Raw genomic sequence first — 19808 nt, forward strand, 5'->3', positions numbered from 1 at the left:
AACAAGCCCTCAGGCAACGTGTGGGCCTGCATAGATTGGTGACTGGATTCTCTGCAGCCTGGCAACTGAGCTGACTTGAGCGGGGCAGGGTGTGCACAAGGAGCGGGTGGAGAGTGTGGGGCGGTGGCAGAGTGTGTGGGGCTCCCGCCATGGAGAGACTGGGTCCACTTGGGGAGGTCGGGGCGCTCACACGGGGCAGGACTGTGTTGACTGTGTGTGTGGACCTGTGGGCGGCAGGGCTTCTCAGCCACAGAAGACTTGTACTTCTCAAAGACCCACATAGGAGGTTTGCTCCACCTTCCAAAACCTGAAACAATTGGGTGCTCCTGTGCCTGAGGGCAGCCCCACCCAGCTGCAATCCTCAGAGAGCTGACAAGAGACCTAATAGGCTAGAGGCTTACAGCAATTGTAAGGCCCTGAGCCTAACAACCTGCCACGGTGGGGGCCTACTCACTTAAAAGAAATACTGCAACACAAATGTGGTATTAGAACTTGCAGCCAACTGTGCTGGGGCTCCCCACAGCTGATAAAGAGACTGAAGGGCCCACAACAACTACAAGCAGCTGAGCATTACAACAGCTGGCCAGGAGCATAACTCAGCCTCCCTGGGCGCCTACAGGGAGGGCAAACAGGCCACAGCAGAAGGATACACGGGCCGGCCCCGTGGCTTAGCGGTTAAGTGCGTGCTCTCCGCTGCCGGCGGCCCGGGTTCGGATCCCGGGTGCGCACCGAGGCACCGCTCCTCCGGCCATGCTGAGGCCGCGTCCCACATACAGCAACTGGAAGGATGTGCAGCTATGGCAGACAACTATGTACTGGGGCTTTGGGGGAAAAATAAATAAAATCTAAAAAAAAAAAAAAAAAAAAAAAAAGAAGGATACACGTAGCCCACATAGGGGTCACCCCTGGAACATTGAGAACTGAGGGAAGCACACTGGAAGCCTCCTAAGCCATCACTTACATAAGGTCACCTATCCAAGAGCAGGAGACGTAGCTGACCTACCTAATACGTAGACACAAGCACAGGGAAAGAGGCAAAATGAAGAGGCAAAAGAATACATTCCAAGTAAGGGAACAGGACAAAACCCCAGAAAAGGAACTTAGTGAAACAGAAATGAGCAACCTACCCGACAGAGAGTTCAAACTAAGAGTGTTAAGGATGCTCACTGATCTGGGGAGAAGAATAGATGGACTCAGTGAGAATGTCAACAAAGAAATGGAAGACATAAAAAAGAACCAATCAGAAATGAAGAATACAATACTGGAAATGAAAAATTCATTAGAGGGACTCAAAAGCAGAGTAGAGGATACAGAAGAACAGATCTGTGAGCTGGACGAAAGACTAGAATTACCCAAGGTGAACAGGTAAAAGAGAAAAGAATTAAAAAGAGTGAGGACAGTCTAAGGGACCTCTGGGACAACATCAAGCACACTAACATCCGTGTTATAGGTGTCCCGGAAGGAGAAGAGCGAGACAAGGGGGCAGAGAATCTTTTTCAAGAAATAATAGATGAAAACTTCCCTAACCTAAGGAAGGAAACAGACATCCAGGTACAGGAGGCACAGAGAGCCCCAAACAAGATAAACCCAAAGAGGCCCTCACCAAGACACATCATAATCAAAATGTCCAGAATTAAAGATAAAGAGAGAATCCTAAAAGCCGCAAGAGAATGTCAAGTTACATACAAAGGAAACCCCATAAGACTATCAGCTGACTTCTCAGCAGAAACCTTACAGGCTAGAAGAGAATGGCATGATATATTTAAAGTGCTAAAAGGAAAAAACTTACAGCCAAGAATACTCTACCCAGCAAGGTTATCATTCAAAATGGAAGGAGAGATCAAAATTTTCCCAGATAAGCAAAAATTAAAGGAGTTTGTCACCAAGAAACCAGTGTTACAAGAAATGTTAAAGGGACTGATTTAAGGGGAAAAGAGAAGACCACAAATAGGAAAAATTATCTATTTCCACGATTAGAACGTAATGGATACAAATGCACAAAAAGAGGTTGGATATGATATCAAAAACATAAAAGGAGGGAGGAGGGTAGTTAAAGAGTACAGCTTTCAGACAGAGGTCAAACTAAAGTGACCATCAATTCTGTATAGAAGAAGTAAGGAACAGAGAAGGACTACTAAAACACTGAGGAAAAAAAAAAAAAGTTAAAAATGGCAGTAAGTACATACTTATCAATAGCTACTTTAAATGTCAATGGACTAAATGCTCCAATTAAAAGGCATAGGGTGGGTGACTGGATAAAAATCAAGACCAATATATATGCTGCATACAAGAGACACACTTCAGACCTAAAGACACTCACAAACTGAAAGTGAAGGGATGGAAAAAGATACTCCACGCAAATGGCAATGAAAAGAAAGCTGGGGTAGCAGTACTCATATCAGACAAAATAGACTTTAAAACAAAAACTGTAAAACGAGACAAAGAAGGGCATTACATAATGATCAAGGGAACAATCCAACAAGAGGATATAACACTTGTAAATATCTACGCACCCAATGTAGGTGCACCTAAATATATAAAGCAATTATTAACAGACATAAAAACAGAAATAGACAGTAACACAATAATAGTAGGGGACTTTAACACTCCACTTACACCAACGGATAGATCATCCAAACAGAAGATCAATAAGGAAACATTGGCCTTAAAGGACACACTAGAACAGATGGACCTAGTAGATATATACAGAGCATTCCATCCAAAAACCGAAGAATACACGTTCTTTTCAAATGCACATGGAACGTTCTCCAGGATTGATCACATATTAGGCCACAAAACAAGTCTCCATAAATTTAAGAAGATTGAAATAATACCAAGCATCTTTTCTGACCACAAAGGTATGAAACTAGAAATCAACTATAGGAAGAAAATCAGAAAAGCCACAAATACATGGAGATTAAACAAAATGCTACTGAACAACGACTGGATTAATGAAGAAATCAAAGAAGAAATCAAAAAATACCTGGAGACAAATGAAAATGAAAATACGACATGCCAGAATTTATGGGATACAGCAAAAGCGGTTCTAAGAGGGAAGTTTATAGCAATACAGGCCTATCTCAACAAACAAGAAAAATCTCAAATAAACAATCTAACAATGCACCTAAAGGAACTGGAAAAAGAAGAACAAACAAAGCCCAAAATCAGTAGAAGAAGGGAAATCATAAAAATCAGAGCAGAAATAAATGAAATAGAGACCAAAAACAATAGAAAAATTAATAAAACCAAGAGCTGGTTCTTTGAAAAGATCAACAAAATAGACAAACCTTTAGCTAGACTCACCAAGAAAAAAAGAGAGAAGGCGCAAATAAGTAAAATCAGAAATGAAAGAGGAGAGGTTACAACAGACACCTCAGAAATACAAAAGATTATAAGAGAATACTATGAAAAACTATATGCCAACCAATTCGACAATCTGGAAGAAATGGATAAATTCTTAGAATCATACAACCTTCCAAAACTGGATCAAGAAGAAGTAGAGAATTTGAATAGACCAATCACCAGTAAGGAGATCGAAACAGTAATCACAAACCTCCCCAAAAATAAAAGTCCAGGACCAGACGGCTTCCCTGGTGAATTCTACCAAACATTCAAAGAAGACTTAATACCTATCCTTCTCAAACTCTTCCAGCAAATTGAGGAGGGGGGGAAGCTCCTAACTCATTCTACGAAGCTGACATTACCCTGATACCAAAACCAGACAAGGACAACACAAAAAAAGAAAATTACAGGCCAATATCACTGATGAACATCGATGCGAAAATCCTCAACAAAATACTAGCAAATCGCATACAACAATACGTTAAAAAGATTATACACCATGATCAAGTGGGATTTATTCCAGGTATGCAGGGATGGTTTAACATTCGCAAATCAATCAATGTAATACACCACATTAATAAAATGAAGAACAAAAATCACATGATCATCTCAATAGATGCAGAGAAAGCATTTGACAAGATCCAGCATCCATTTATGCTAAAAACTCTGAATAAAATGGGTATAGAAGGAAAGTACCTCAACATAATAAAGACCATATATGAGAAACCCACAGCTAATATCATCCTCAATGGTGAAAAACTGAAAGCTATCCCTCTAAGAACAGGAACCAGACAAGGATGCCCACTGTCACCACTCCTATTTAACATAGTATTGGAAGTCCTAGCCAGAGCAATCAGGCAAGAGAAAGAAATAAAAGGGATCCAAATTGGAAAGGAAGAAGTGAAACTGTCACTATTTGCAGATGACATGATTTTATATATAGAAAACCCTAAAGAATCCACCAGAAAACTTTTAGAAGTAATAAACGAATATGGTAAAGTTGCAGGATACAAAATCAACATACAAAAATCAGTTGCATTTCTGTACACTAACAACGAAGTAGCAGAAAGAGAAATTAAGAATACCATCCCATTTACAATTGCAACAAAAAGAATAAAATACCTAGGAATAAACTTAACCAAAGAGGTGAAAGATCTGTACACGAAAACTATAAAACATTTCTGAAAGAAATTGAAGAAGACACAAAGAAATGGAAAGATATTCCGTGCTCTTGGATTGGAAGAATTAACATAGTTAAGATGTCCATACTTCCTAAAGCCATCTATAGATTCAATGCAATCCCTATCAAAGTTCCAACAACATTTTTCACAGAAATAGAACAAAGAATCGTAAAATTTATATGGGACAACAAAAGACCCGAATAGCTAAAGGAATCCTGAGAAAAAGAACAAAGCTGGAGGTACCACACTCCCTGATTTCAAAATATACTACAAAGCTATAGTAACCAAAACAGCATGGTACTGGCACAAAAACAGACACACAGATCAATGGAATAGAATCGAAAGCCCAGAAATAAACCCACACATCTATGGACAGCTAATCTTTGACAAAGGAGCCAAGAACATACAATGGGGAAAAGAAAGTCTCTTCAACAAATGGTGTTGGGAAAACTGGATAGCCATATGCAAAAAATGAAAGTAGACTCTTACCTTACACCATACACAAAAATTAACTCCAAATGGATTAAAGACTTGAATGTAAGACCTGAAACTGTGAAAGTTCTAGAAGAAAACATAGGCAGTACGCTCTTCGACATCAGTCTTAGCAACATCTTTTCAAACACCACATCTGACCGGGCAAGAGAAACAATAGAAAAAATAAACAAATGGGACTACATCAAACTAAAAAGCTTCTGCACAGCAAAGGAAACCATCAACAAAACGAAAAGACAACCTAACAATTGGGAGAAGATATTTGCAAACCATACATCTGATAAGGGCTTAATCTCCAAAATATATAAAGAACTCATGCATCTCAACAACAAAAAAACTACCAACCCAATTAAAAAATGGGCAAAAGACCTGAACAGACATTTTTCCAAAGAAGATATACAGATGGACAACAGACACATGAAAAGATGTTCAAAATCACTAACTATCAGGGAAATGCAAATCAAAACTACAATGAGATATCACCTCACGCCCGTCAGAATGGCTATAATTAACAAGACAGGAAACAACATGTGTTGGAGAGGATGTGGAGAGAAGGGAACTCTCATACACTGCTGGTGGGAGTGCAAACTGGTGCAGCCACTATGGAAAACAGTATGGAGATTCCTCAAAAAATCAACGATAGAACTACCATATGATCCAGCTATTCCACTGCTGGGTATTTATCCAAAGAACTTGAAAACACCAATTTGCAAAGGTACATGCACCCCTGTGTTCATTGCAGCCTTATTCACAATAGCCAAGACTTGGAAGCAACCTAAGTGCCCATCAAGGGACGAATGGATAAAAAAGCTGTGGTATATATACACAATGGAATACTACTCAGCCATAAGAAACGAAGAAATCCAGCCATTTGTGACAACATGGATGGACATTGAGGGCATGATGCAAAGTGAAATAAGTCAGAGGGAGAAGGTCAAATACCGTATGATTTCCTTCATTAAGTAGTAGATAATAACAACAATAAACAAACACATAGGGACAGAGATTGGATTGGTGGTTACCAGAGGGGAAGGGGGGAGGGAGGAGGGTGAAAGGGATAATTGGGTACATGTGTGTGGTGATGGGTTGTAATTAGTATTTTGGTGGTGAACATGATGTAATCTATGCAGAAATAGAAGTACAATGATGTACACCTGAAATTTTTACAATGTTATAAACCAATGTTACTGCAATAAACAAAAAATTAAAAAAAAAAATATGTTTCATGTGATCTTCAAGGTTGCATTTTTCAAGAACAACATAAGATTGTTGATGGCTGTTATTTGATCTCTCTTTGACTTTTGACATAGAGGACAGCAGTGCATTATGGGTAAACTGAATTGAGTATATCTGTACTAACAGGTATATAGAACCTGCACTATAATAATACAGTGAGACTCAGGAACTATAGGAATAAGCCCCTGGGATGTCTTTTGATGGTCCTTTTTACCCTCTCCAAGAAAAACTGCATGGAGGTTGAGGGGAAAGAGAAGGAAGGACATGATGAGTAGTATGTCCTAATGCCCCAAAGGAAAAAAATGTTTAGTCAGTGTCAGAAACTCTAAAAACTAATCTATGTAAGTTATAAAACTTAAGCCATGGTTTTTATATGTTCTGCAACATTATAAAAATCACAACTTTTATTTTTTAAGATAGAAAATTAAAAACAAGATAGACTGTGTGTATCCTGTTATGCAAAGATCTACAACTACCACGTTGAAACTATTTCCTCCGAATCTTTTTTTTTTCAATCTATACCACAGTCTTATCTTCTAACCTCAAATGCACTATAGATAACAGATGAAGGGACAATTTTCAGCTGTTTACATAAACCTTTGGCAACTTTTATAAAAGATTGCTGGTTTTGTACAAATATGGTATAGAAAAAAAAATGTGCTCCAGAAAATTCATCCAGTTAAATCTAATATGCAATGCAGCTGTTTTAATATTAAACCTGATAAAAGAATAGAGAAATGAGCCACACTACTTGGGCTTTTCATAAATACTTTATTTTTTACACTCAAGGACCATCTCTGAGGAACATCTCCGCTTCCTGGACTAACTAAACCTCTTCAGTGCCCATTTAAATCACATATAAAGAAGAAAGAAATCAAAGCAAGTTCTATAAGCAAAAATAGAGGCAATGATGTGGAATGAACCTACCTAGTTTTGGGAGTGGATAGTTGATATCAAAGTAATTTTCATAAAAATCAAGTAGCTTCAATGATGCTTCCAAAGCATAATGTGTTTGATTCCATTTGTCTGGAGACGCATAGATGGACACCTGAGAAATGTTGATCAGAAGAAGTGGTCTTTGAATAACAGCTCCTTGGTACAATTCCATTTCTAACAACCCTCACCCAAAGAAAGGCAGATTTCATTTTTCAAGAAATTATTGAGATATCGTTAAGCATGCTGTCGATACGGGATAAGATGTTCTGTAAAGTGTTTTTTTTTTTTTGTGAGGAAGATCAGCCCTGAGCTAACGTCCATGCCAATCTTCCTCTTTTTGCTGAGGAAGACTGGCCCTGAGCTAACATCTATTGCCAATCCTCCTCCCTTTTTTCCCTTTTTCTCCCCAAGGCCCCACTAGATAGTTGTATGTTGTAGTTGTACATCCTGCTAGTTGCTGTATATAGGATGCCGCCTCAGCATGGCGGGAGAAGCCGTGCGTCGGTGAGCGCCCGGGATCCAAATCCGGGCCGCCAGTAGCAGAGCGCACGCACTTAACCGTTAAGCCATGGGGCCGGCCCCCTGTTCTGTAAAGTTTTAATGTAGAAGTTAGTCTTGAAAATTATAAACAACCCTGCATCTTCTGTTACAATCCATTCCGTAAGTGCTAATCTATAAATTTCAAGCTATATTAACTCATTATATCATGAGAACCCACTTGAACTCATCACTATAATGCACTTGAGAACTACCCTTCCAAAACTATGACCACCAACACAATTCAAATAAAACATAGTTCTATGAGGTAGGAAAGCCTTCGAGAATTTATTGGATCCACTCCCTTGTCTATTTTACTTTAAATTCAAAAATGCCCAAATATGTTCATTGACTCCCCTCAAAGTAACTAGCCATTAAGTGGAAAAAATAAAATTAGATTCCAATTTTCTTGGGTTTCAGGCATAGTGTTACTTTTATTTCATGATCTGCTTTCATGCTCTGAACTAACTGAAGTCCCTCAGAATTTTTATAAGAATATGTTAATGGCCACCATCTTTTTGACAGTTTACCAGGCACTGTGCTAAATGCATACATGTAAAATCTAATTGAATCCTCTCAACAATCTTATGAAGTAGGTGCTATTATCTTCATTTTAGAGATGAAGCGATGGAAACACATGGAGATTAAGTAACTTGCTCCGTCACCCATGTCAAAGATTGTAGAGCCCAATTGAATCCCAGGAAGCTGATAGAAAACTGTCATCTGAAGTAAAGTGCCATCTGACCTCTCACGCATCTATATCCATACACATATGTATCTATGTGCAGAGATGCCATGATATCTATGTAGATACGTTACTCATAATATATATCCACATACTGTAGGTATAATACGTATGCAAATTGTGATAGCCATTTTATAGCTATTTTTCATAAGCATTATTTTATGGTTCTTTGAATATGTTTTTATATCTATCATTTGGTTCCTCAAGGTAGGGAGTTCTTTATTTTTAATGTCTCCACTGATGTTTGCAAAACTTTATAAGATAATCATTGAGTATTGTAAATTTTTGCAAACATTGAAGACTCTCAAAATTATGAAAAACTCCTTTCATTGAGGAAAAAAGTATAGAAAACAATTGGAAACAATGTGAATGTCCTAAGATAAGATGCTGATTAAAAAATCCTGGTGGTACCTCCATGCGGCATAGTACTATTCAATTATTAATATAATATTACAGAAAAATATTTAATGGAATTCATTTTTTTGTCATATTATGCTGAAAATTGGGTTAAAACAGTCTTATATATTATTTTGTAATATATATCTATATAGACTATATGCTGTTACTGAATACATTCATATACTAACATACATAGAGAAAATGTTTGGAAGGCTTACACTAATATCAGTAATTATATCTTGGTGATGAGATTGTGGGTAACTTATTTTATTTTTTACCTATCTCTATTTTGTAGAATAAGCATGATACTTTGATAATAAGGAAAAAAGCTTAAGAAAATAAAGAAAAGCTCATTGCCCTCAGGACATTATTCTGCACTGTGTATGAAATTTGAACCCAATCTCACCTTGACCCCTGATGAGGATGTGCCACTCACAGAGTTGAAATCACAAACTATGTAGGCTACAAGGTAGGTACTCATTTTTACAGTAGTTTCAAAATGATCTTCCAAGAGGCCTCCTTCAAGTTCAGTTGTCTTAACCTACAGGAAGGAAAGAATCAGTATTTGAAAACTAGAGTATTTTACAATGACTTAAGCCACATAAGTTAGAGGAAAGCCTGACAGTCTGAAGGACACTTGATGCCCTTATAGGAGATCAATGGCCTCTCATAACATCCGGTAGCCTCTCCTCCCTTTCTCTTATCCCTAGACATCCTCAAAGACCCAATGCACTACTTTTGGGATCCCAAAATGATGCCAAATCTTATTTTGTTGCTTGAAAGCATAAAAACGTCTTAGATGCTTCTACTTTTTTGAAATGCAATAATCTCCACCATTGGCATAAATTCAAGTTCTGCCCTTCTAAGAAAAATATCAGAGAATGGCCATTTTCCCTCGGTTTGTTACACGGTTGGTCCACCATATGTATGGGTTCCGCATCCCCAAATTCAACCAACCATGGATGGAAAGCTCTACGATGGTTGCCTCTGTACTGAACATGTACAGACTTTTTTTGTTGTCATTATTCCTTAAACAATACAGTATAACAACTATTTACATTGTATTAGATATAATAAGTAATCTAGAGATGATTTAAAGTATATGGGAGGATGTGCTGTAGATTATATGCAAATACTACACCATTTTGTATAAGGGACTTGAGCGTCTGTGAATTTTGGTATCCTGGGGGTCCTGGAACGAATCCCCTGCGGATAAAGAGGGACAACTGTATAATAAATAAATCTCTGTTGCAGAAGGAAACAGGAAGCAAAATCATGCCAGATGCTTTGCGTTATCTTTTAATCCTTTTATTAATTATGTGTGAGGTAGGTGTTATTTCACCTGTGAGGAAACAGAGTTTCAGAAATGTTAACTGAATTGCCCAGATCACACAGCTAGTTCCACGTCAAGACCAAGATGTGGATGTGACTGTGACTCCAAAGACATTGCACATTCTTTCACTCGCTGTGTGACAGCTTGAGTCATAGTCTTATTTTATCTTTGCTTCATTGATTCAGCAATGAAAGCAGTCAGGCCAAGGAGGTCCTTAGTAATTTAAGCTTCTGCTTACCTACTGAGGAAGCAAAACGTTTTAAGCCTACAGACTGGTCAGTTGCATCAATCAAATTCACTGAGTAATTACGGAATTCTATCTTCATTTGCTCTGGATATCTTGTCCCAGAGATGGTCTCCACCATGGTACAATGCCCATATATACTGAATGGATATAGATCCATTAATATGAAAAGACCACTTTCTTCCAGTTGGTAACCACTCTTAGACGAGCTTCTCCCCCACTGCCCACTCATTTCAAGATGTCAGGCTTTTGGCAGTGTTAACCAGGGCTTATTGAACATGTTTTATGTGTTTGGATAAGATTGCAGTTTGGTGAGAGAAAATAGCTTGAAGTATTAACCACAAACGGCCTAGTTTACTTCGATGACAAATGTTTGTGCTATTAAATTCTACAGAATTTAATTCTACAGAATTCTATCAAAAAATCAATTCCTGGGGCCAGCCCGGTGGCGCAGCGGTTAAGTACACACACTCTGCTTCTGTGGCCCCGGGTTCGCAGGTTCGGATCCTGGGCATGCACTGATGCATGGCTTGTTAAGCTATGCTGTGGTGGCGTCCCATATAAAGTGGAGGAAGATGGCCATGCGTGTTAGCCCAGGGCCAATCTTCCTCAGCAAAAAAAGGAGGATTGACGTCGGATGTTAGCTCAGGGCTGGTCTTCCTCACACACACACAAAAAAATCAATTCCTAAGTTCCAATAAGGCAGAAGACACTGACCAAATACTCTAAGAAAGGGAGGAGTATATATAAGGCTGCAATTTTTACCTCTATTTAACAAAATAATTTTACCCAACAGCAATCTCCTTTTTAAGGAGTCTGATTTAACAAGAGTTCTATGGGTACATACTCCTAGCAGAGGGGAGGGTTATGGTGGGGACTAAGGAGAGGACATTATGATCATAGTCTTCTGATCAAACTCAGCAGCAAACCGTTTAGTCAAGTATGTAGAGAGAGGAGGGGAGGAGGATGCAAGGCTGTGGGACTATGGGGAAATGAGACTCTGTCACACTGGACAGCTGGTGGCAGAGAAGGTTAGGAGACAGATGGGCATTCCCTCTAATTCTCCCCCCAGATGAAGATATAGCCCATAGAGGCTGAGTTTTGTTCAGGAACCTGGAGTGACCCACGTAGATTAACATGGCCTTAAATGGAAGTGTATGGGTTGTTAGCGTAAGTTCTTCCAGGATGGTGATGTAAGCTCCAAGTATAAAGCACTTGTTGCTAGAAAGGATTTAGCTGTTTTCTCAGTGTTGGCAGGACTCTACTTGCATAGCAAGTGTTACCAGCAGGTGTGTGTTCCCTTAAGGAATGAGGGGGACAAAGAAACGTGCAAACGCTATGCTCCCTCTGTTAGTGTTTAGGTGACCACCTCACTTCCCTTAAATCTTGTATCCTTAACTACACAAATTGAGAACTTCGTATATGTTGCTGCTTCCCATCAATCCATAACCCATCTCAGTGCTGTAATTATTATCCAGAGAGTATGACTGTAGCATTACTTCAGTTCTCCTTTTCAGCTAACCATGAAAGCCTGGGTTGGGCATGTCAACGAGAAGCAGAAAGCTAAGCCAGTATTTGCTGAAAAAGACATGATTCAGAGAACTGCTCTAGTCAACTGAGGCAACACAAAGATTCAGGGCTGTATAAAATATTTTCAAAGTGTTCACTTATTTTTCTTAAATATAAGAAGTTACTGGAGATTTCTGAAGATAGAAAATTTAAATTCTAATATAATAACAAAATGGTAATTTGTGTTTGCATCACATTTTAATTAATAGGCTTTAACTAACTGTATTTTTACTTTACCCTCCATGATTGTTCATTTGAAAAATTATATTAATAAAAAGCTGCCATGATTGAGACTGAACTGCCCTTAAATGAACATTCAGTTAGAAAGAAGACTCGGAGTTAAGGTAGCAGATAATGTTACCTGAAAATGAGTAGGCTAACTGAATTGCTGTCTGTATGATCGCGGAAAAACTGTGGGATATGTGTCACATGGAGTGTTGCCCCTTTTCCCTTGATCTGCTCTGCCTGTATTTCAGAGAAACTATTGTTTCCAGAATTAAACAGTAATCTTGGGAAATTCGGTGTCTAGCTTATCAGCTCCTTCCTTTCATCCACAGAAGCCAGTCACTGGGAAAGGCAGAGAGGGAAATGGGGCAGGCCACTTGCTACTTGTGATGACCCGGCTGCTTGCCGCGCTTGCTCATCCTGCTGAAGCACCGTCAGGAGAGCCTCTATTTTCTTCCTACTTTCCAAGCAGCAGCGGGGAAATATTTTACATCTTGTTCAACAGCACAAATAGGAAGCACATCATTAGTAAGGAAGTATCAAATGAGGCTCAGGGTCTACTGTGACTTTCAGAGTCTCTGTATTTTGAGTACAAATATGAACCAAATAAAAGTTTTCAAAGGTCTCTTTCAATTAAAAAAGTGTATAACTAGAATAAATAATTTTCATAAATAATTTCAAGAACTACCTGTGGAACTTTAAAAAACTGATTTCTAAGTTCCATCCCAGATGACTAGATCAGAACTTCCTGGGGTGGGGCCCAGGCAGGGTTCTCTAGATCTCTAACAGCAGCATCACCCGGGAGCTTGTTAAAAAGGCAGAATTTTGAGCGTCACCCCAAGACCTACTGTATCAGAATCTGAATTTTAACAAGATCCTCAGACAATTCGTCTGAACATTCAAGTTTGAGAAGCGCTGTACTAGGTGATTCTGAATACATCGCTGGCCAAGTAACACTGATTTAAAAGAACACTGTTTCCATATGAACACAAATAAAATATAAATCAGTTCTTTTTTTAAAAAAAAAGCTTCTTGGGGCCAGCCTGGTGGCGTAGTGGTTAAGTTCGTGCACGCTGTTTTGGCAGCCTGGGGTTTGCGGGTTTGGAACCCTGGACGCAGACCTGTGCACTGCTTATCACGCCATGCTGTGGCAGGTGTCTCACTTGAAAAATAGAGGAAGATGGGCACAGATGTTAGCTCAGGGCCAATCTTCCTCAGCAAAAAGAGGAGGATTGGCAAGAGATGTTAGCTCAGGGCTAATCTTCCTCACCAAAAGAAAAAAAAAAAAGAAAGAAAGCAAGCTTCTTATGTAACAATGCCTCAAACAGAATGATGTTAAAATCTAGACGGATTGGGGTTATTATGTGATATATAGATTGAATAACAACAAATTAGTGGCTTAAGTCCTGAAAACAAAGGAAATATTAAAAAAGAAACAACCACAACAAAGACCAAGGCTCAACTTGAGAACAATTCCCCAAAGTTTCTGAAAATGGCAATACCTTTGGCATGTTGGATAGTGCAATGTGTCTGTTCTCTCTTCTTATCTTGATCGAAAAGCTGGCTTTGAACAGTGGTTCATCAAAGCACGGGAAAGCCATTCGTGCCTGGGTTGGCTCAAAATCAGTTACTGCGATTATTCTGTAAAAAGAAGCATCCCCCCGCCCCCAGCCAGAATACACAAGTGAAACCAAAAAAGAAGTAAATTTGTACCTTCAGAACACAGCTTACCAAACCTGGAGGTAATATGTTTGATTTCTCAAACTATAATCTTAGTGAATCCAGACTCTATTTTTGAAGAAAACAAGGGTAAAATTTTGTTTAGTAGATGCTGATCATGAATAATGCACAGTGCTGGGCACTCTCCTTACATGATCTCCTTTGTGCTCGTGGTAGACAAGGGTATTGAGACTCAGAGAATTTGAATGACCTTACCAGCATCCTTAGCTAGTAAATGGCTGAGATAGGCATGCCCAGTCAACTTGACCTCAAAATCGACTAGGAAATTAGTAGTTTAGTACCATCTCCAAACCTATATGTGCCTCAATCAGACATTTGAATAATTGTATATTTATACAATTTTACATTTATACAAATAATTGTATAATTATCTATGATAATAGTTGTATATGAGTGATGTCTTAGGTAGTGTTCCCAGGAAGCAGACCCTGATTTATTAAGAACATGCTGCCAAGAGAAACAGGTAAGGAAGTGAAGACACAGGACAGGAAAGAGGAAGAAGCCAGGCCAGCTCCCAGCTGCAGCCTGATCCCCGGGGAGCTCTGGAATGGAAACTACACCTTCCGGTTTCCCTTACTAGAGGCAAGAAGCTGGGCTTTCAGATTCCTGTGTGGTTGTTGGCCAAGGGTCTCCACAGGGGACATAAGCCCCTAAACACTTCTAGCTCTCTCTGCTTGCTGACATTATATATATTGACATTATATTATATCTTCAGACTATAACAGGTAGATAGATCCTCTGACAAATCTCTATGCCCCATCACCTTATAATGCCTGAAATTGTATAATTACAGATTTATTCTTTGGACTTAAAGCTTCAATTAAGAAGCAAATATGGAGATTTTGATTGGAGAAGGAGGGGAGAGTAGAAAAGCTAAGGGTCAGGTAAAGGATGAGAAGGGCCAGAGGGGCTTTTCAAAAAAAGAGGGGCTGTTGGGATAATTTTGCCTCAATTTACTGTATTTCTATAATACAGGCTGGAAAAGTGAGGCTGGGGATCTAAATGATTTGTTTTTGGGGTGTTGCTTGGATTTGTTAGTAGGTCCTACAAACTTAAGGATTTCCAAGTGCCTGGAATGATTTTCACTAATGTGAAATTTTGGTTAGAGTAAGTCTTACTTTGGAAAAGCAACAATTGATTTTAGTTCTGCAAGCAAAGTAGTGACTTCCTGCTTCTCAAAGAACTATTGTTGAATTATTTTTGTATTTTAGGTTAAGTTGTGTATGTGTGTGTGTATTGTGTGTCACATGGTGTATATGTGTGTGTGAGAGAGAGAAGGAGAGAGAGAAAGATCATAAGATTCAGTTGACATTGTCCTGCAAATCATCCTACATGTTAGACCTACTGGGTGACTGAGTATGAAGAGAGCTGACTAGTTAATCATAAGAAGAGTCAGAAACAGCCTGCAGTTCATTATGGGAGGCACGCGGAAAGTCCTCCAAGTCTTACTTCAAAAAGTCTCCTTCTTCAGCTCCCACACCTCGCAAAATGATATCCTTAAAATGTATTTCCTTTAGGTGGAGATTTTGTCACTTGAAAAAATAAAAATAGCCATCATTGGTCACATGGTGCCTAGGTGAAAAGAAGTTGATAAATTTCCCATCCAATACTGTGCTGGACCTGAGAACAGGCCCCTGAAAATTGAGGCTGCAAGGAGGGGGAAGAGACGGGCCCGGGAAGTGCTGTCCTAAGTGGATGGCTGGGACTGTGGGGTGGGCCTGTGAGCCCCAAGAAGGCAGCGAGCACCTAAGGGAGGGAGAGCACCTAAGGGCAAGGGAGGAAGAGGTATGTACGGACAGCACTCAGGTCGCCTACCAATTTCCATTCCCTTCTTCAGCTCTAGTGGAATCCTGATTTTGTTCAGGAAGGGAATGTGTCCACATAAAAGAAGCTCTTCTTCAGATTCGCCTGCAACTTCATGGGCATATGACTCGTTCTGGCCTAGTTGAAGTCATTGGGTGGGAAAGCTCTGTAAAAGGAGTCAGACTGAGCTGGAACATTTGTTTTTCCCTTTGTCTCTCCCCTATTTCCCTCTTCTTCCTGCCTGGAATATGGACTTGATGCCTAAAGGTGCAGAAATCGTCTTGTATTAGGAGGAAAGCCATATGCCAAGGGTGGCTGAGCAGAAAGATAGAAGGAGCCTGGGTCCTGGATAACACTGAAGAGCACTGTAGCAAACCTGAGCTGCCCTACTTCTGGATTTCTTGTTGCACGAGAAGAATAACCCCCTATGTGGTTAAGCCATTGTACTTGGGTTTCTCCAACTAGCAATTGAATGCAGTTGATGAAAGGTAGGAGAGCACTGAAACCAGACTCCTCTTCCCTCCCAGATGGACCCAAGCCATGGACAACCAAATCACCCACTCCATGAAGCATCCTTGATTCTTCTCTTTCTCTTGCCTTACATAACCAATATGTCAGCAATTCTGTTTTACTCTCCAAAATAAATGCCAAGTTCAATCACTTCACTCCATAAGCACCACCACTAGCCTGGCCCAAGCCACTGTCATTTCTTGCCTGACCTCCTAAATGACTACTCTGCTTCTACTTTTTCCTCTCTATATTGTACCCTCAGCACACACTTGATCTTTATAAAGCATACATCAGACCAGAACCTTCCAATGACTTCCACTTGCACCTGAGTAAAAGCCTAAACTACTTACAAGAGGCTCTGAGTCTCTACATGATCTGACCCCTTTCTACTCCTCTCCCTTGCTCACTCTCCTCAAGCCACGCTGACCTTCTTTTCTCAATTGCTCCTGAGTTACAGACTTTGCACTTGCTGATCCCTTTTCTGGGAACACTTTGCCCTTTGATGACCTCATGATCGTCTTCTTTTTTAAAAACATTCAGATCTCAGTTTAAATGCTCCTCCTCGGCAAGGACTTCCCTGACCACTCAGCCAGATTACTCCCAGTCCCCAGCTACACTTACTCTCTCTTATAGCAACTTATTTTATTTCCTTCATAGCATTTATCATTTGTCCTGTTCATTTAATTTATTTTCTTGTCCTGTCCTTATCTCACCACTATACATTCAGTGCCTAGAACAGTGCCTGGCACATAGCATGTGCTTAATAAACATGAGCTGATGGAATAGACCATGTTTCTCAATTCTCCAAACTGACTTGTTCCTGCCTCCTGGATTTGAGTCATGCTGTTTTGTGGGCAATGTACATGCTCTCACATCCTCTCTCTCAACTCAAATCTCACTCACATTTCCTTCTGGTCCCAGATCAAGACTCACCTCCTTTGAGAAGCTTTCCCTATTTCAGCTGTCTCTACTGACCGTCCTTTCCCCTAGCAGATAAACATATCTGTCTTATCACGGTCACATACTGGCCTTTCCTCCTAGTTATTCTCCCTCCAGCTATTTATGCCCCTGCATCTTGTCTTCCCATCTTTACTGCGATCTTCTTTAGGAATGGTAGAGCTTCTCTTTCTGAGTTTCCCACAGTTATTGGGCTTTTCATAAATGACTGCTGAAGCACACTCCTGGCAAAGAGCTGTACCCCACACGGAAAGTATCACAAGAAACTGTAAACAGCTGGGACAACATCTTACCTTGTTTCACCATCAAGAGTTCTGTACGTGCTTTTATAAAACCCTTCAAAACCATCAGCTAACTTGGCCTGGAAGTCAATAGCCACATAGTATCTCAGATCAGCCGTAAGTTTCTCTGGAACCAGCAGTGCAATTTGTTCATGAGTAGGATAACTCAAAACAGTCAGCATTGTTCCTGGTTTCCTGTATCTCAAATCTTCCTCTGACTGAAGGGTAGCATTTATGATTTCAAGATCTTTGCTGTGCAAGATGATGAATTGGGTGGCATCTCTGACCAAGATTTCAATCTTCTCAGATGCAACAAAGTCCAGGGAGGTGAGATTTGGATGGACAAAAAGGTCATAGTGGAGGGGAGTGACCACACTGGGGAGCCTTAGCTCACACCAAGGAAATGGTTGCCCATTGGTGGCTACTGGGAAAGCCCCAGGGTCCTTACTGAACTGATCAGTAGATGGTATTGAGAACTGAGAACAAATGCATATTGTGGACAGGATGATTGCTGAGCAGTAAAATCCTATGTAAATATTAAATATTAGTTTTCTGCGTGAATTAACCATTGCAGAAGAATGGAATACTAAATCTATTCTCCAGAAGACAAGTTAATATCCAGGCTAAATCTCATACTTCTTCACAGCACTGTGTTGGCTCCAGTTGTGTCACACGGGATCTGAACAATATGTTTCAATAAATAGATTTAATCTAGAAGAGAACAAAAACCATTTATAGCATGAAGAAAAAGATTTCAATACATAAATAAAATCTTAAAAAATAAAAGCATATATGTGAACTGGGAAAACTTGGTCTCCGTCAGAATCAGGCCAAATATCCACAAAATGAAGTAGAAATTGAGCTGTGATCTGATTATTACAAATAAAAGTCCTTTAGAGCTCAAATGAAAGGACTCTGCCTTAAAATTGCATGTATAGAATCCCCTCTGCATTCCTATGTAACAAGCAGAAGGCAGATGTATAAAGTCATTACATATTGAATGTTTTTAACTTTTGGCTACATTATTTTAAGAGTGTGCCTGGACACCTGAAAGTAAACTGCACAGGTGTCTCTATTTTGTCTTAATAAGTTGTGAAGAATATTCTATATTCTTTGGATACCAAATATTACTATTACTAATGGCATTGAACTTTACCTCTTGTAATAAAGAACACTGCCTGAATAGCCTTATTCTATGGCTGCTGATGTAAAAGATGGTGGTGAAGCTAAGTGTTTGTCCTCGGATTATTTCCAACATATCTAAAGCCATGTAAATAAAATTTGAATTTATAAAATTCTAACTGAGAATATTTTAAAAATTGTTTGGTCCTCTTCATCTGAGCCTACCTTTGAAAACACAAGTCAAACTGAATTCATTGCCTCTGTACATAGAACTAAGACAATTTCTTCTTAGTAGAAGGTTAACACTACAAAACATGCAAAATTAGGACAAACAACATAGTTAATTTAGGTGATTCAACTCTAACTCCCACCCTGCCACTTGCCTCTACTTACCTCCTCCCTGCTGCAACTTAAACCTATGAATGATTTCCTTTTCTTTTCTTTTTTATCATTAACACCTTCTTCAGAATTATCTGAACAATTACTTCAATTTTCCAGTTTGCAATGTTAATGCAGATCAACAAGTATTGTTAAAGAAACAAAGAAAAAGAATAAAATAATGATTAAATAACAACACGTCTCCTCTTTTTTAGACAAGCACTAAATTACTACTACCAAATCTCAGTGTGCCAAGACCCTCTGAAACATGAAACCATAATTGATCTATTAGCTTGAATTTCTGATGGTTTGAAAAATAAAATTGCCTATTTGTTAGTCCTGAGCTTGTGAATCAGAGTGCCTGGATTCCAACACTAACACCATCACGTTTACTGAATGATCCTGGGCAAATTTCCTGATTTTTTGAGCATCAGTTTCCTCACCTATAAAATAGTGTAATAATTATACCGTCCTCAGATTGTGAGGATTCAATAATTCACGTGAAGAATTTGGCAAAGCACAGCAACCAGCACACAGGAAGCACATAATGAATGTTAAATATTAAATTATTATTGTGGTTATATAACTTGCATTCTCTGGCCTAAATTAAGGAGTAACTCTGTCTGCACTTGTAGCAGACACACTCAAAGAAAGGTGTATGTTTTTGGTAAGAGTGGAGAGAAAGGCCTTGATATTTACTCAGATAGTCTTTAATTTTAGAGCTGGTAAGGACTTTAAAGGCCAGCTAGTACAAGTCCATAGCGTCCAGACAAAGAAA

The 19808-nt window shown here is 39.3% G+C and overlaps 2 protein-coding genes across 4 annotated transcripts in view; one reads left to right on the top strand and one right to left on the bottom strand.

The window, feature by feature from the left end:
* The window catches only part of ERAP2 (endoplasmic reticulum aminopeptidase 2), a 49519-nt gene that overhangs the window by 29330 nt on the left and 381 nt on the right, over nucleotides 1-19808 (bottom strand). The window contains exons 2-5 of the mRNA XM_087430005.1: nucleotides 17543-18241; nucleotides 13742-13880; nucleotides 9275-9409; nucleotides 7179-7299 (exon numbers count right to left, since the gene is read on the bottom strand). Coding sequence (XP_087286131.1) covers nucleotides 7179-7299; nucleotides 9275-9409; nucleotides 13742-13880; nucleotides 17543-18099 — 952 coding nt within the window. The 5' untranslated portion in view covers nucleotides 18100-18241. The remainder of the gene's footprint in view (nucleotides 1-7178; nucleotides 7300-9274; nucleotides 9410-13741; nucleotides 13881-17542; nucleotides 18242-19808) is intronic.
* Nucleotides 1-19808, top strand: part of ERAP1 (endoplasmic reticulum aminopeptidase 1) — a 114541-nt gene that overhangs the window by 603 nt on the left and 94130 nt on the right. Inside the window, exon 1 of one of the 3 annotated variants that reach the window (XM_087430009.1) lies at nucleotides 9304-9337. The exons of the other annotated variants lie outside the window; for them this stretch is intronic. The gene's annotated coding sequence lies outside the window, so the exon portion shown is untranslated. Of the gene's footprint in view, nucleotides 1-9303; nucleotides 9338-19808 lie in introns of those variants that run through there. 3 annotated transcript variants of the gene reach the window in all.

The sequence above is a fragment of the Ceratotherium simum genome, chromosome 4, assembly GCF_057802395.1.
Source record: "Ceratotherium simum simum isolate JZ-2026a chromosome 4, ASM5780239v1, whole genome shotgun sequence".
NCBI lineage: Eukaryota > Metazoa > Chordata > Mammalia > Perissodactyla > Rhinocerotidae > Ceratotherium > Ceratotherium simum.